The sequence below is a fragment of the Pseudophryne corroboree genome, chromosome 8 (genome assembly GCF_028390025.1).
Source record: "Pseudophryne corroboree isolate aPseCor3 chromosome 8, aPseCor3.hap2, whole genome shotgun sequence".
Lineage (NCBI taxonomy): Eukaryota > Metazoa > Chordata > Amphibia > Anura > Myobatrachidae > Pseudophryne > Pseudophryne corroboree.
In genome coordinates, this window is record NC_086451.1 from 397,792,663 (window position 1) to 397,808,904 (window position 16,242).

General features: G+C 45.4%; 1 protein-coding gene across 1 annotated transcript in view; it reads left to right on the forward strand.

Moving 5' to 3' along the window:
* LOC134949882 (cytochrome P450 2A6-like) overlaps positions 1–16,242 on the forward strand; it is a 197,654-nt gene that overhangs the window by 57,631 nt on the left and 123,781 nt on the right. Inside the window, exon 3 of the mRNA XM_063938580.1 lies at positions 5,719–5,881. Within this exon, the coding sequence (XP_063794650.1) occupies positions 5,719–5,881 (163 nt within the window). The remainder of the gene's footprint in view (positions 1–5,718; positions 5,882–16,242) is intronic.

The following is a 16,242-nucleotide window of genomic DNA, read 5'->3' on the forward strand; positions in this document are numbered from 1 at the left end:
ATATTTCTATCTTCTTCATACTAGTAGTTTAGGAGTCTGCAGTGCTGACAGTGTCCAGCAGGTCCGTCATTATACAATATATACCTGTCCTGCAGTAGTGATATATATATATTTTTTATATCATTATCATCCAGTCTATACTAGCAGATGCAGTACGGTAGTCCACGGCTGTAGCTACCTCTGTGTCGGCAGTCACTCGTCCATAATTGTATACCTACCTGTGGTGGTTTTTTTTTTTTCTATCTTCTTCATACTAGTAGTTTAGGAGTCTGCAGTGCTGACAGTGTCCAGCAGGTCCGTCATTATACAATATATATACCTGTCCTGCAGTAGTGATATATATATATTTTTTATATCATTATCATCCAGTCTATACTAGCAGACGCAGTACGGTAGTCCACGGCTGTAGCTACCTCTGTGTTGGCAGTCGCTCGTCCATAATTGTATACCTACCTGTGGTGGGTTTTTTTTTTCTATCTTCTTCATACTAGTAGTTTAGGAGTCTGCAGTGCTGACAGTGTCCAGCAGGTCCGTCATTATACAATATATACCTGTCCTGCAGTAGTGATATATATATATTTTTTATATCATTATCATCCAGTCTATACTAGCAGACGCAGTACGGTAGTCCACGGCTGTAGCTACCTCTGTGTCGGCAGTCGCTCGTCATCCATAAGTATACTAGTATCCATCCATCTCCATTGTTTACCTGAGGTGCCTTTTAGTTGTGCCTATTAAAATATGGAGAACAAAAATGTTGAGGTTCCAAAAATAGGGAAAGATCAAGATCCACTTCCACCTCGTGCTGAAGCTGCTGCCACTAGTCATGGCCGAGACGATGAAATGCCATCAACGTCGTCTGCCAAGGCCGATGCCCAATGTCATAGTACAGAGCATGTAAAATCCAAAACACCAAATATCAGTAAAAAAAGGACTCAAAAATCTAAAATAAAATCGTCGGAGGAGAAGCATAAACTTGCCAATATGCCATTTACCACACGGAGTAGCAAGGAACGGCTGAGGCCCTGGCCTATGTTCATGGCTAGTGGTTCAGCTTCACATGAGGATGGAAGCACTCAGCCTCTCGCTAGAAAATGAAAAGACTTAAGCTGGCAAAAGCACAGCAAAGAACTGTGCGTTCTTCGAAATCACAAATCCACAAGGAGAGTCCAATTGTGTCGGTTGCGATGCCTGACCTTCCCAACACTGGACGTGAAGAGCATGCGCCTACCACCATTTGCACGCCCCCTGCAAGTGCTGGAAGGAGCACCCGCAGTCCAGTTCCTGATAGTCAGATTGAAGATGTCAGTGTTGAAGTACACCAGGATGAGGAGGAAATTGACCAGGAGGATTCTGATGGTGAGGTGGTTTGTTTAAGTCAGGCACCCGGGGAGACACCTGTTGTCCGTGGCAGGAATATGGCCATTGACATGCCTGGTGAAAATACCCCAAAAATCAGCTCTTCGGTGTGGAAGTATTTCAACAGAAATGCGGACAACATTTGTCAAGCCGTGTGTTGCCTTTGTCAAGCTGTAATAAGTAGGGGTAAGGACGTTAACCACCTCGGAACATCCTCCCTTATACATCACCTGCAGCGCATTCATCATAAGTCAGTGACAAGTTCAAAAACTTTGGGCGACAGCGGAAGCAGTCCACTGACCAGTAAATCCCTTCCTCTTGTAACCAAGCTCACGCAAACCACCCCACCAACTCCCTCAGTGTCAATTTCCTCCTTTCCCAGGAATGCCAATAGTCCTGCAGGCCATGTCACTGGCAATTCTGACGAGTCCTCTCCTGCCTGGGATTCCTCCGATGCATCCTTGCGTGTAACGCCTACTGCTGCTGGCGCTGCTGTTGTTGCTGCTGGGAGTCGATGGTCATCCCAGAGGGGAAATCGTAAGACCACTTTTACTACTTCCACCAAGCAATTGACTGTCCAACAGTCCTTTGCGAGGAAGATGAAATATCACAACAGTCATCCTGCTGCAAAGCGGATAACTGAGGCCTTGGCATCCTGGGCGGTGATAACCGTGGTTCCGGTATCCATCATTACTGCAGAGCCAACTATAGACTTGTTTGAGGTACTGTGTCCTCGGTACCAAATACCATCTAGGTTCCATTTCTCTAGGCAGGCGATACCGAAAATGTACACAGACCTCAGAAAAAGACTCACCAGTGTCCTAAAAAATGCAGTTGTACCCAATGTCCACTTAACCACGGACATGTGGACAAGTGGAGCAGGGCAGACTCAGGACTATATGACTGTGACAGCCCACTGGGTAGATGTATGGACTCCCGCCGCAAGAACAGCAGCGGCGGCACCAGTAGCAGCATCTCGCAAACGCCAACTCTTTCCTAGGCAGGCTACGCTTTGTATCACCGCTTTCCAGAATACGCACACAGCTAAAAACCTCTTACGGCAACTGAGGAAGATCATCGCAGAATGGCTTACCCCAATTGGACTCTCCTGTGGATTTGTGGCATCGGACAACGCCAGCAATATTGTGTGTGCATTAAATATGGGCAAATTCCATCACGTCCCATGTTTTGCACATACCTTGAATTTGGTGGTGCAGAATTATTTAAAAAACGAGAGGGGCGTGCAAGAGATGCTGTCGGTGGCCAGAAGAATTGCGGGACACTTTCGGCGTACAGGCACCACGTACAGAAGACCGGAGCAACACCAAAAACGCCTGAACCTGCCCTGCCATCATCTGAAGCAAGAAGTGGTAACGAGGTGGAATTCAACCCTCTACATGCTTCAGAGGTTGGAGGAGCAGCAAAAGGCCATTCAAGCCTATACAACTGAGCACGATATAGGAGGTGGAATGCACCTGTCTCAAGCGCAGTGGAAAATGATTTCAACGTTGTGCAAGGTTCTGCAACCTTTTGAACTTGCCACACGTGAAGTCAGTTCAGACACTGCCAGCCTGAGTCAGGTCATTCCCCTCATCAGGCTTTTGCAGAAGAAGCTGGAGACATTGAAGGAGGAGCTAACACAGAGCGATTCCGCTATGCATGTGGGACTTGTGGATGGAGCCCTTAATTCGCTTAACAAGGATTCACGGGTGGTCAATCTGTTGAAATCAGAGCACTACATTTTGGCCACCGTGCTCAATCCTAGATTTAAAACCTACGTTGTATCTCTCTTTCCGGCAGACACAAGTCTGCAGGGGTTCAAAGAACTGCTGGTGAGAAAATTGTCAAGTCAAGCGGAACGCGACCTGTCAACATCTCCTCCTTCACATTCTCCCGCAACTGGGGGTGCGAGGAAAAGGCTCAGAATTCCGAGCCCACCCGCTGGCGGTGATGCAGGGCAGTCTGGAGCGACTGCTGATGCTGACATCTGGTCCGGACTGAAGGACCTGCCAATGATTACGGACATGTCGTCTACTGTCACTGCATATGATTCTCTCCCCATTGAAAGAATGGTGGAGGATTATATGAGTGACCGCATCCAAGTAGGCACGTCAGACAGTCCGTACGTATACTGGCAGGAAAAAGAGGCAATTTGGAGGCCCTTGCACAAACTGGCTTTATTCTACCTAAATTGCCCTCCCACAAGTGTGTACTCCGAAAGAGTGTTTAGTGCCGCCGCTCACCTTGTCAGCAATCGGCGTACGAGGTTACTTCCAGAAAATATGGAGAAGATGAAGTTCATTAAAATGAATTATAATCAATTCCTCCATGGAGACATTCACCAGCAGCAATTGCCTCCACAAAGTACACAGGGAGCTGTGATGGTGGATTCCAGTGGGGACGAATTGATAATCTGTGAGGAGGGGGATGTACACGGTGATGAATCGGAGGATGATGATGAGGTGGACATCTTGCCTCTGTAGAGCCAGTTTGTGCAAGGAGAGATTAATTGCTTCTTTTTTGGTGGGGGTCCAAACCAACCCGTCATTTCAGTCACAGTCGTGTGGCAGACCCTGTCACTGAAATGATGGGTTGGTTAAAGTGTGCATGTCCTGTTTATACAACATAAGGGTGGGTGGGAGGGCCCAAGGACAATTCCATCTTGCACCTCTTTTTTCTTTCATTTTTCTTTGCGTCATGTGCTGTTTGGGGGGTGTTTTTTGGAAGGGCCATCCTGCGTGACACTGCAGTGCCACTCCTAGATGGGCCAGGTGTTTGTGTCGGCCACTACGGTCGCTGAGCCTAGTCACACAGCTACCTCATTGCGCCTCTTTTTTTCTTTGCGTCATGTGCTGTTTGGGGAGTGTTTTTTGGAAGGGCCATCCTGCGTGACACTGCAGTGCCACTCCTAGATGGGCCAGGTGTTTGTGTCGGCCACTTGGGTCGCTGAGCTTAGTCACACAGCTACCTCATTGCGCCTCTTTTTTTCTTTGTGTCATGTGCTGTTTGGGGAGTATTTTTTGGAAGGGCCATCCTGCCTAACACTGCAGTGCCACTCCTAGATGTTCCAGGTGTTTGTGTCGGCCACTAGGGTCGCTGAGCTTACTCACACAGCTACCTCATTGCGCCTCTTTTTTTCTTTGCGTCATGTGCTGTTTGGGGAGTGTTTTTTGGAAGGGCCATCCTGCGTGACACTGCAGTGCCACTCCTAGATGGGCCAGGTGTTTGTGTCGGCCACTAGGGTCGCTTAGCTTACTCACACAGCTACCTCATTGCGCCTCTTTTTTTTCTTCTTTGCGTTATGTGCTGTTTGGGGAGTATTTTTTGGAAGGGCCATCCTGCCTGACACTGCAGTGCCACTCCTAGATGGGCCAGGTGTTTGTGTCGGCCACTTGGGTCGCTGAGCTTAGTCACACAGCTACCTCATTGCGCCTCTTTTTTTCTTTGCGTCATGTGCTGTTTGGGGAGTGTTTTTTGGAAGGGCCATCCTGCGTGACACTGCAGTGCCACTCCTAGATGGGCCAGGTGTTTGTGTCGGCCACTTGGGTCGCTGAGCTTAGTCATCCTGCGACCTCGGTGCAAATTTTCGGACTAAAAATAATATTGTGAGGTGTGAGGTGTTCAGAATAGACTGAAAATGAGTGGAAATTATGGTTATTGAGGTTAATAATACTTTGGGAACAAAATGACCCCCAAATTCTATGATTTAAGCTGTTTTTAGGGTTTTTTGAAAAAAACACCCCAATCCAAAACACACCCGAATCCGACAAAAAAAATTCGGTGAGGTTTTGCCAAAACGCGTTCGAACCCAAAACACGGCCGCGGAACCGAACCCAAAACCAAAACACAAAACCCGAAAAATTTCCGGTGCACATCTCTAGTCCTGACGTCAGACATCCGCCCTCCAAACGCCTGGATCCGCCTGTGTTGGACTCACCACACCTGGAAAATGGTGAGAATCCTCCCTGGAACGCCTCCCGCCTGTCAGTCTTCTTGCGATTGCATTTCTTGCTTGCGGCGTCATTGCCCAGTGATAATCGTCGCCAGTCAACGACGCGCGTGTGCAATGCATCCGCCGCGTATGCGCATTTCCAACCCGTTCTCACCACAGCAAAGAACCGCTGCATGCGAACGGGTCAGAATGATCCCCATAAATCCCTTTCCTGTATTAGTTTCAATACCTGCCAGGCATATTAAATGCCCTCTGTTACTCTACTAGCCGCACACTTGCAAGCGTATTGCCATACATTATGTAGTGTCTGTTCGTGGAACTTTTTATTTTTTAACCTACTGTACTTTCAAATATCTTTAGCTGGTAAAGATTTCACAAAATACAGTATTTATCTGATACATTCACAGATATCTGAAAAGTATGGCCCTGTTTCTACTGCTTACTTGGGCTGCAGACCCTATGTAGTTCTATCTGGGTACCAAGCCATAAAGGAGGCACTAGTCGACATGGGAGATGCCTTTCTGGATCGAGGAAATATGCCTTTAGTTTTGCGTATCTTCAATAATGCAGGTGAGCACTGAATATTGTATTATACCTAAAAATAACATATTAATGGTACAGAGAGCCAGAGAAACAGACTCATAGCAGTTATTAGGCTGTGGTACATTCTGAAGCTTATGTTGAGTTGGACACATTTTATGCTAAAAATATACTTGTTAAATGGCAGCCATAAACATAATGCAATTTAGCTAATGCGCAGAGCCACAACTAAGATACATGTGACTGTGCACATTACATAAAGTGTGTATTTTTCATCATTTACAAAAAGAGCATAAGATACACTAATGGTGTAAGATATGCTATTAGTGTATCTTACACCGGGTTGGGTTTGGTATGCCGGCGAACGGAATGTCGGCAGTTTAAATACGGACCGTGGCATCCTGATGTTGAGAATCCTGACAGGGACAAAGTAAGAATACTCACCTTTCCCCAATGTCCCTCTAACCCTAACCCTCCTTTCAAGCAGCCTAAACCTAACCCTCCCCTTCCCACAGCCTAACCCTAACCCTCCATAGTGGTGCCTAAACCTAACCCCCCTTATCGCATACTAGACCTAACACCCCCCCCCCCCCCCCCCACCCTTCAGCCTAACCCTAACTTTCCCCTGGGGGTGCCTAAGTCTAACCCCCCTCCACAAAGCCTAAACCTACTCCCCCCCCCCCCACCAGACCCCGCAGCCTAGCCCTAACCCTCCCTTCGCAGCCTAAACCTAACCTCCACTCCCCGCAGCTTACCTCTCCTGCGGCCCAGCTCACGATCATTACACCGGCTGTATATCACTTCACTGTATTGCAGTGAGGTTTTCCCATGGCCAGCCCTCGGAGCATAGGAAACCACTGTATAAACAGAAGTGATCTACCACTTCTTTGTCATTGTCAATAGAACTATTAAAGAGATAGTCATCATTATTATGTTTTTTTTCTATTGGCAAGCCATGGATTCCTAGATAGAATGAAAAGCATACAATCAAATAAAAGAACTTAATTGAACAATAATTTAGGGAGCAAGGGTTTGTGTGGAAATGTGTTTTTTATATTGAAATATTTTTAAGTTCGTATGTGTGATCTTTTAGCTTAATTTCTCTTTGATGCACTATAGGTACAAATGTCTCTGTTAGGTCTGTAGTTTTTTGTGGACTCAGGATGGATACTGGCACAGGCTCAGTAGAGGGCTAGCCTGGCATAGATAACCCTTGTGCATGAGGTGGACAAGACACAGGGAGACATCAGACAGGATTCTAGTACGAGATAATGGAATTAACTTTTGGAAGGGTCTCAATCAGTGGCATCTCTATAATGGGTGCAGTGTGTGTGGTGCACATGGGCTCCTGGGTCCAGAGGGACCCACACCGAACACACTGCACCCATTTATTCTATACTTACCTTTCTGGTGTCCATTGATGTCCATGCTGCGCCATTTTTTCGGAGACCTGCATATGCGCTGTAGACTCTGGCACTATGCCAGAGTCTCTAGCGCTCAGAGCGCTAACAGTGCTGCTGGCTATGGGACAGAGAAGAGGGGGCCCACACACGGAGACTGCACATGTGTCCCATCCTCTCTAGATATGCCGCTGGTCTCAATATAATGTGCACTGATATATTCTAAAGAGAACAGGCTGGAATTGAAAGCAAGTGGACGTTACTGAGGAGAGTAACAAATGGTAACTTGTACCGGCCGGACCAGAACTGGTGAGAACTGGAACAGGAGACAGACATGGACTGGTTTGAATTAGTTTTGTATTGACTGGACTGGAACTGGTGGGAACTGGAGCAGTAGTCAGACTAGCACTGATGATGTGTTAGCTTGCACTGGCTGGACTGCAGTGCTCAAGGTGGTCCTGGAGAGGTGGTGAAACTCATTTCCCCCATCAATCCCCCTCCCCCCTTCCCATTAGGTGGATCCAGGTCTGGTGCTAGGGTGTTCGGAGCCCCTCTGCAAACTATAAATTTGTGCCCGACCTCCCATACTTTCTACAGGAATAATGCACGCTGAAGGCACGCATCACAAAAAAAGGTGTGGTCTGACAATGAAGGGGTGAGGTCACACAATAGTACTCATAGTACTAATCTTATTCTCATTACACCACATGTACTGCCCCTAATTCATATTACATTGCATAGTAGTGACCCTTACTCACATTAAACTACACAGTAGTATCCCTTATGCACGTTACGCCACACAGTACTGCCCATTACACACAATGCCCACAGTAGTAGTGCCCCTTACACATAGTACCCACAGTAGTGCCCCTTAGAAACATAATGCCCACAGTAGCATTGCCGCTTTTACACATAATGCCCACAGTAGTAATGCTGCTTACACATAATAGCCTCAGTAGCAGTGCCGCTTACACATAACGTCTGCAGTAATAGTGCCGCTTATACACATTATGCCCACACAGCTCTCCCTGTCTCTTCTTATCCCTCACAGTGCTTTCCCCCTTTACACTGCTTATCCCTTATGCAGCATGTCTTCCTTCATCTGCCCCTTTCATACAGTGTCTTCCTTCATGTGCACTCCCATGCAGCATATCTTCCCTCATGTCCCACCCGCCATACAGTGTGTATTTTAACATGTGCCCCCACTCCTATACAGTGTGTCTTCCCTCATGTCCCACCCACCCCACACAGTATGTCTTACATCATGTGCCCCTCTCCCATACATCATACCTTCCCTCATGTACCACCACGCCATACAGCATCTTCCTCATGTGCCACCCACCCCATATAACATGTCTCAATCATATACCCACTCTCATACAGCATGTCTTCCCTCATGTGCCCCCTCCCATACAGCGTGTCTTCCCTCATATGCCACCCAACCCATGCAGCGTGTCTTCATCATATGCCCCCTCCCATACAGCGTGTCTCCATCATATGCCCCTTCCCATATAGTGTCTTCCATCATATGCTCCCTCCCATACAGTGTATCTTCCACCATGTGCCACCCGCACATACAGCGTTTCTTTCATCATGTGCCACTCCAATGCAGCACTTTCTTCCTTGTGCTCCTCATGACAGTACTTGGTAGGTGTCTGCTCTCAGATCCCCGTCGGCTCCTTTTCACAGGGCAGGAGAGACAGACACACGATGCTGGCATTTTGTGCGTCATCTCATTTTTGCCACTAGCACCATTGGAGGGGGACTAGCTGGGGGAGACGCCACGGGCTAAGAGAGTAAGTCTAGTGCCATGATTCTTCTTTGTTAATGTGGGAGGTGGGACAGCGTTATAAATATAGCACAGCGGGGAAGGTGGGCTGTAGGAGGCAGAATCCATTCTGCCTCCAAATACAAGTCATGGAACGCAGTTCCATCCTGTTCCGGCACAACTGGAACTGGTAGGAACCGGAACAGAAGCCAGACTTGCACTGACAATGTATTAGCTTGCACTGGTTGGATAGGAACAGGAACAGAAGTCAGACTTGCACTGACAATGTGTTAGCTTTCACTAGCTGGATAGGAACAGGAACAAAAGTCAGACTTGTACTGACAATGTATTAGCTTGCAATGACCAGACTGGAATGAGTAAGAACAGGAACAGAAGCCAGACTTGTACTGACAATGTATTAGCTTGCAATGGCCAGACTGGAATGAGTAAGAACAGGAACAGAAGCCAGACTTGCACTGACAATGTGTTAGCTTGCACTGGCCAGACTGGAATGAGTAAGACCACACTTGCCTACCCTCCCGGATTGGCTAGGAGGCTCCTGAAAGTCATGATGTGCTCCCGGCCTCCTGGAATGGCAGGCAAGCCTCCCGGAACAGGCCGCAGCCCCTCGCACCCCACCCGCACCACTCGAGAAATTGAGTGGTCTAGGGATGCTGATGTTGTGATTCGCTGTGAATCGCCCCTGCTTTGCAATGCATTTATTGTAGGGCATTGAATAGCGTGGGGCGACGCCCCCAGACCGGCCCTTTATTTCGGATCCCTGCCCCCTTTTCATAGTCCCCCCCCTGTTCAGCTGACCCGGCTGCTCCCTCCCGGAGGGAGCATCCTGTAAGTTGGCAATTCTGGTAAGAACAGGAACAGAAGTCAGACCTGCACTGTCAATGTGTTAGCTTGCACTGGCCGGACTGGTATCTGTAGATACAGGAACAGAAGTCAGACTTGCACTGACAATGTGTTGACTTGCACTGGCCACACTGGAAACTGTAGAAACAGGAACAGGATTCAGGAAGCCAGTATAGAGTACTGATAGTAGCAATGCAAGATGGAGTGCAGAGAGACTGATGACTCTCCTTCGCAATCTGGGAGAACTGTTGAAGGGGTGTGGAAGCAGCTGGAACATCTATGGAAAATAAAGCTTGAAAGTCTTGACTCAAGGATGCTCTCCTTACACAGCGAAGAAAGGCGTAGTGTTAGTAGCAGTATGGTATCGGAAGTTATGGGCGAATTCGGCCCAAGGTAGTAAATCAACCCAGTTGTTTTGAGACAATGTAATAAATAGTCTAAGGATGTTCTCTTACTTCTGATCCACTCGTTCAGTCTGTCCGTTGGTTTGCAGATGGTGGGCAGTAGACTATTTAAGTTTCACTTGGAGGGTTGAACAGAGAGCTTTCCAAAACTTGGCTACAAACTGGGCCCTCCGGTCTGAGATGATATCTTTAGGGAGACCAAGCTGCTGAAAAATCTCCTGGAAGAATATCTTCACTAGCTTTGTAACAGGTGGTAAGCAAGAAAGTGGAATGAAATTGGCCAACTTAAAAAATCTGTTCACTGCAACTCAAATGGTATTACAACCTTGAGAGATGGGTAATTCAGAGATGAAGACCATAGAAATATGGGACAATGGATGAGTTGGGACAGACAAAGACTGCAGAAACCTGGCTGGAGCTTGTCAAGAGACCTTGTGCTGGCATACAATGAAATGAAGTCTTGGATAATGATTTTTATATTGGGCCACCAATAGTTTCTTTGAAAAAATGTATGTTTTGAATATACCTGGAAATGAGAGATATGTGTGCAGGATAGCAATTTCTGATGTAATTATGTTATACAAAGATTCTCACGGGAGGGGGAGACTGAGAGAGCTGCATACTGTAGCAGCAAAAGCAGCATGATCAATAACTGGATGCTCTTCTTGGGAATTTGATTCTTTATCTGGCATCATGGAGCGTGAAAGATCATCAGCCTGAGTATTCTGGAAACTAGGACAAAAGGAAATCTTGAAATTAAACCTGGAGAAGAACAATGCCCAATGGTCCTAGTGAGGAGTGAGACATTCTTTTGCTTGCCCAGCAGTTTTCTAGCCTCCTGCAATACTAGGTTTCACTTATAGCAGCCACCTTTCCCATGTGAATTAGGTTTACCCAGTACTCTGATGCCCCCAGGTATTATAGAAGGACAAGGTGACTATAGGAGACTGGGCAAGGGCAAGAACAGAAACTAGTGAGAAGCTCACTGGATGAGAAGTAGGACAGATAATACTGAATCAATCTGCCCTATGCACAAACCTAAAAAGCATTTGAATGTATGCGAATGCAGCAATGCACATGGTGGTATAAGCAACTAAACATAAACTGTATATGAATGCAACAATGCACAGGGTGATATAAGCAACTGAATATCAATTGATTATAAATGAAACAATGCAAAGAATGATATAAGTAACTAAATATTAATGGATAATAACTGCAACAATGCACAGGATGATATAAATAATCAAAAGAGGTCACTCAGACTCTGAAAATAACTAATGCAAAATCCCAGGACTTAGCTTAAACTGTCTGATGTGGATTCTGAAGAAGCATGGAAACTGGAACTGGAACAGAACCCCCTGAAGGGGAGCAGAGATCCAGAGAAACTGAGACTGGCATCAGAGCAGGATTTCACTGTGTGCAGCAATAGCAAGTTTGGCAACTGGAGCAGACAGCACTAACTGCACAGACTCAATTCACAACCACAGGATGAGGCCCGGGACCAGGTACTAGCAGGAACTTGAACCTATAACCAAAGTCAGGTAAAGGGCAAGCTGGGTAATAAAGGGAGACATTCCCATTCAGAAATGCCAGAGAAACCAAGCCTCCCGATGAGGAGATACAATGCACCTGGACAGCAAGACACACAGAGGCAAACTGCTAATTATACAGCAGCTAAGGCTGAACCAAAGGGTAGTAACAGAGACGCTCCACTAGCGGCTTGTAACAGTACCCCCCCTTAACAAGGGGTTAAGAAACCCACTAACTCTAGGCTTAAAATGAAACTCTTTAAACAAAGCCTTTTTCAGGAACGGAGCATGGAGTTCTCTCTTACAAGTTCTCTCTTCAGGACCATAACCTTTCCAATGAACAAGAAAAACTACTTGGTTTTTAACTTATTTAGAATCTAAATCTTGTCTACCACAAACTCTTTGGGACCTTGAATGATAACTGGGGCAGGTCTCCGAGGCCGAACACCCTTCAGACGGACCACAGGTTTAAAAAGAGAGCAATGGAAAGTATTGTTGATCTTAAGCGAACTAGGCAACTGAAGACGAAAAGCAACAGGGTTAACTTGTTTGATCATTTGCGATGGACCATTAAAGTGAGGTCCCAGTTTCCGAGAAGGTTTATGTAATTTGATGTTCTTGGTAGATAACCACACCAAATCTCCTCGCTTGAATTTGCATGGTCACCTACTCCAATTATAAAAAATTTTGAGCGAGCAGAGGCGGAAGCAAGTTTTTGCCGAACCTTTTCCCAAATCTGCTTCCGATGGGACACAAATGAAGAGGTACCCAGATAAGACCCTACCAGTTCAAGAGAATTGGCCTTAGGATGATGACCTAAAGTACAGAAGAATGGAAACATCTTTGTAGCAGTGTGACAGGAATTATTGTATGAGAACTCAGCTAATGTAAGGTGTTCTGCCCAATCATTATGACATTTGAAGACATAATACCGCAAAAAAACAAACAAGGAAGCAAACCTCTTAGCTGAAAGAAGCCCTTCCAGTGGTATGAAGTGGGCCATCTTACTAAACCGGTCCACAATGACCCAAATAGTGTTGTACCCAAAAGATCTAGGGAGATCCACAACAAAATCCATCAAGATGTGAGTCTATGGGTTAGAAGGAATTGTCAATGGTAATAACGGACCCAAAAGAGATCCTTGAGGGGTCTTATTTCTGGCGCACACCTCACATGCTGATGCAAAGCTCTTTACATCTCTTGAAAATGTAGGCCACCAAACCATTTAGGAAAGTTAGTCCAAGGTCTTAGCAAAACTAGGATGACTTGCTATCTTGCAGTCATGGAACTCAGAAATGTTTTTTCTCAGGAACAAACAAGGACCCACACGGAGTGTTCCAAGTAGCTTGGTATTGTACCTTATGTATTTGGGACAGAAGATCATGAGCAATCCCAACTAGAATTTGAGAGGTGGGTATGATGGGAATCTCCAATTCCCTTGATTCTTGAACTGCAGCAAAACTCCTGGACAAAGCATCTGACTTGGTATTCTTGGAACCCGGATGATATGTAATGATAAAATTAAAGCAAGCAAAGAAAAATGCCCACCAAGCTTGTCTGGCATTTAACCACTTGGATAATTCCAGGTATGATAAATTTTTATAATCTGTTAGAATGGTGACTCGAAATCTTGCACCTTTAAGCCAATCTCTCCACTCTTCTAATGCATATTTGATTGCCAATAGCTCCCGATTATCTACATCATAATTCACCTCAGCCGAAGAGAACTTTCGGGAATAATAGGTGCATGGGTGACATTTACCATCTCGTTTACTTTTCTGCGACAGATTGGCTCCAATGCCAACTTCAAAGTCATCCACTTCAACACTGAATGGGAGGTCTGGATTAGGATGAGACAGAACATGAGCCGACGTGAAAGCTTTCTTAAGTCTCTGAAAAGCCTGCTTAGCTTCAGGAGACCAATGCATGGTATTCGCTCATTTCCTGGTCAGTGCTACTATAGGAGCCACTATAGAAGAAAAGGAAGGAGTAAATCTCCTATAGTAATTAGCAAAGCCCAGGAACCGCAGAATTGCCTGCAGATTGGTGGTCTAAACCAAATATGAAACTGCTTGAAATCCATCAGGAGAGATAATATACCACAGGAAGGAAACCTTCTGGACAGCAAATTCACATTTTTCCAACTTGGCAAAAAAATAATGCTCCCTGAGTTTTCTCAGAACTGACCTCACGTGAATATGATGCTCTGTGACAGATTTAGAGTAGATCAAAATGTCGTCCAGGTAAACTATGACCAAACTACCCAGGAACTCTCGCAAAACATCATTGATGAGGTCTTGAAATACATCTGGGGCATTGGACCCAACTAAAAATAATTTATCAGTGACCTATGATTCAAACTCATTGCCCTGAGAATTTGTACATGGGCTATACAATTGATAAGATGATGGTCACACTGTCCAATTTTTAATATATCTTTACTTAGCCACACACCAGTGGTAAGGGAATTATTACGTAGACGGACTTGAACATATCTAATTGTTCTGACTGAGGTCATCTAGATAAGACCATATTTTTCAATATATTTTCGCATATGATCACATACTTATTAGTGAATTGACATGGACCAAGTAGACTTTAATTTTTAAGGCATATCTAATAAAATTTGTAATTTTAAGATTGTTTCATTAATACACAAAAATTAATTTTGTTACCTCAGATAAGAGTGCTCCCTACCAGGGTTATCTTGTCTTCTCTGTAGTCTTCTTTATGATTTGTGCTTTTATACCCTTGGGAGCACCACTGACTGTCAAAATTTGTTGTTACCAATAATACCATTCTGGTTATAGGTATACAATTGACCAATTAAGGGAAACAATATCCCAAGAGTGTCAGTTAATTCTGAGGTAGTTATATTTTGTCCAATTAGTTCCTGTGCGGCCTTCCCCAAACCTCCCCCTTTTTTTGCATTGGACAAACCAAATGGCATCACCAGATACTCCTAATGGCTTAAATGGGTATTGCAGGTGGTTTTCCATTCGTCCCCCTCTCCTATCCATATTAAATTATACACTCACGAAGGTCAATCTTGGAAAAGATGGTTGTGGAGTGAAGTTGACCAAACAGAATGGAGCTGAATAAAAGAGGGTACGAGTTTTTAATGGTAATTCGGTTGAGCTCCTGGAAGTCTATACAAGGACGCATCGAACCGTTCTTTTTACTGACAAAGGAAAACCCCACCCCTACCGGGGATTTGGATGGTCTAATAAATGCAACAATGCACAGGATGATATAAATAATCAAATACAACAGGTAACTCAGACTCTGAAAATAACTAATGCAAAATCCCAGGACTTAGCTTAAACTGTCTGATGTGGATTCTGAAGAAGCCTGGAAACTGGAACTGGAACAGAACCCCCTGAAGGGAGCAAGCTTGGCAACTGGAGCAGGCAGCACCAACTGCACAGGTTCAATTCACAACCACGGGACGAGGACCGGAACCAGGTACTAGCAGGAACTTGAACCTATAACCAGCGTCAGGTAAAGGGCAAGCTGGGTAATAAAGGGAGACACTACCAATCAGAACAGCCAGAGAAATCAAGCCTCCTGATGAGGAGATACAAATCACCTGGACAGCTATACACACAGAGGCAAACTGCTAATTATACAGTAGCTGAGGCTGAACGCAGGGATACATGCAGGAATCTAGCTGCTGGAGTTTAGTAACACAGACGCGCTGCTAGCTGCTTGTAACAGACATTGGGTGGACTTGAGGTAAAGCAAATTCTCATGATCTGTAAAGATGGTTACAGGAAATTTGACTACTTCCAAAAGGTATCTCCATTATTCCAGGGCTAATTTAAAATCTAATAATTCCTGATCTCCGATGGAGTAATTCCTTTCCACTGGGGGCATGAAATAAAACAAATTACCTTACCAGTTCAAATGGTGGTGAGTGCAGATGGCCAATGAGAATTTATTTGTGAAAGACAAATCTAATGAATAGGGGAGTCATTCCACATATTTACCCCATAACTGTAAGTATAAAGATGGGGGCACTCTCATTTGAAAGAGGTGAGTCTCCTTTTTTAAATGAGATGCCCATTTAGGCATTTTTTCCTGGTAGTTACTGTAATCATTAGGCAGTTGGCCCTATTTAGCAAGCCAAACTATCACTTAAATCATGAAAGTTTCTGCATGAATAAGTATCACAGCTATGTAGGAAAGAGTTAATGGAACAGACAATGAATTTATCTTGCCCTTTAATGCCCAACTCCTATAACATTGCATTGTACAGAGCAGGGGTGAATCTAGACAGGAGGGGACCCATGTGCAGTCTCGAGGTGTGGGCCCCCTCCTCTCCCGTCCTGTAGCTGGCAGCAGCACTGTTAGTGCTCTGTCTGAGCACTAGAGACTCTTGCACAGTGCCAGAGTCTACAGCGCATGTGCAAGTCTCCGAAAA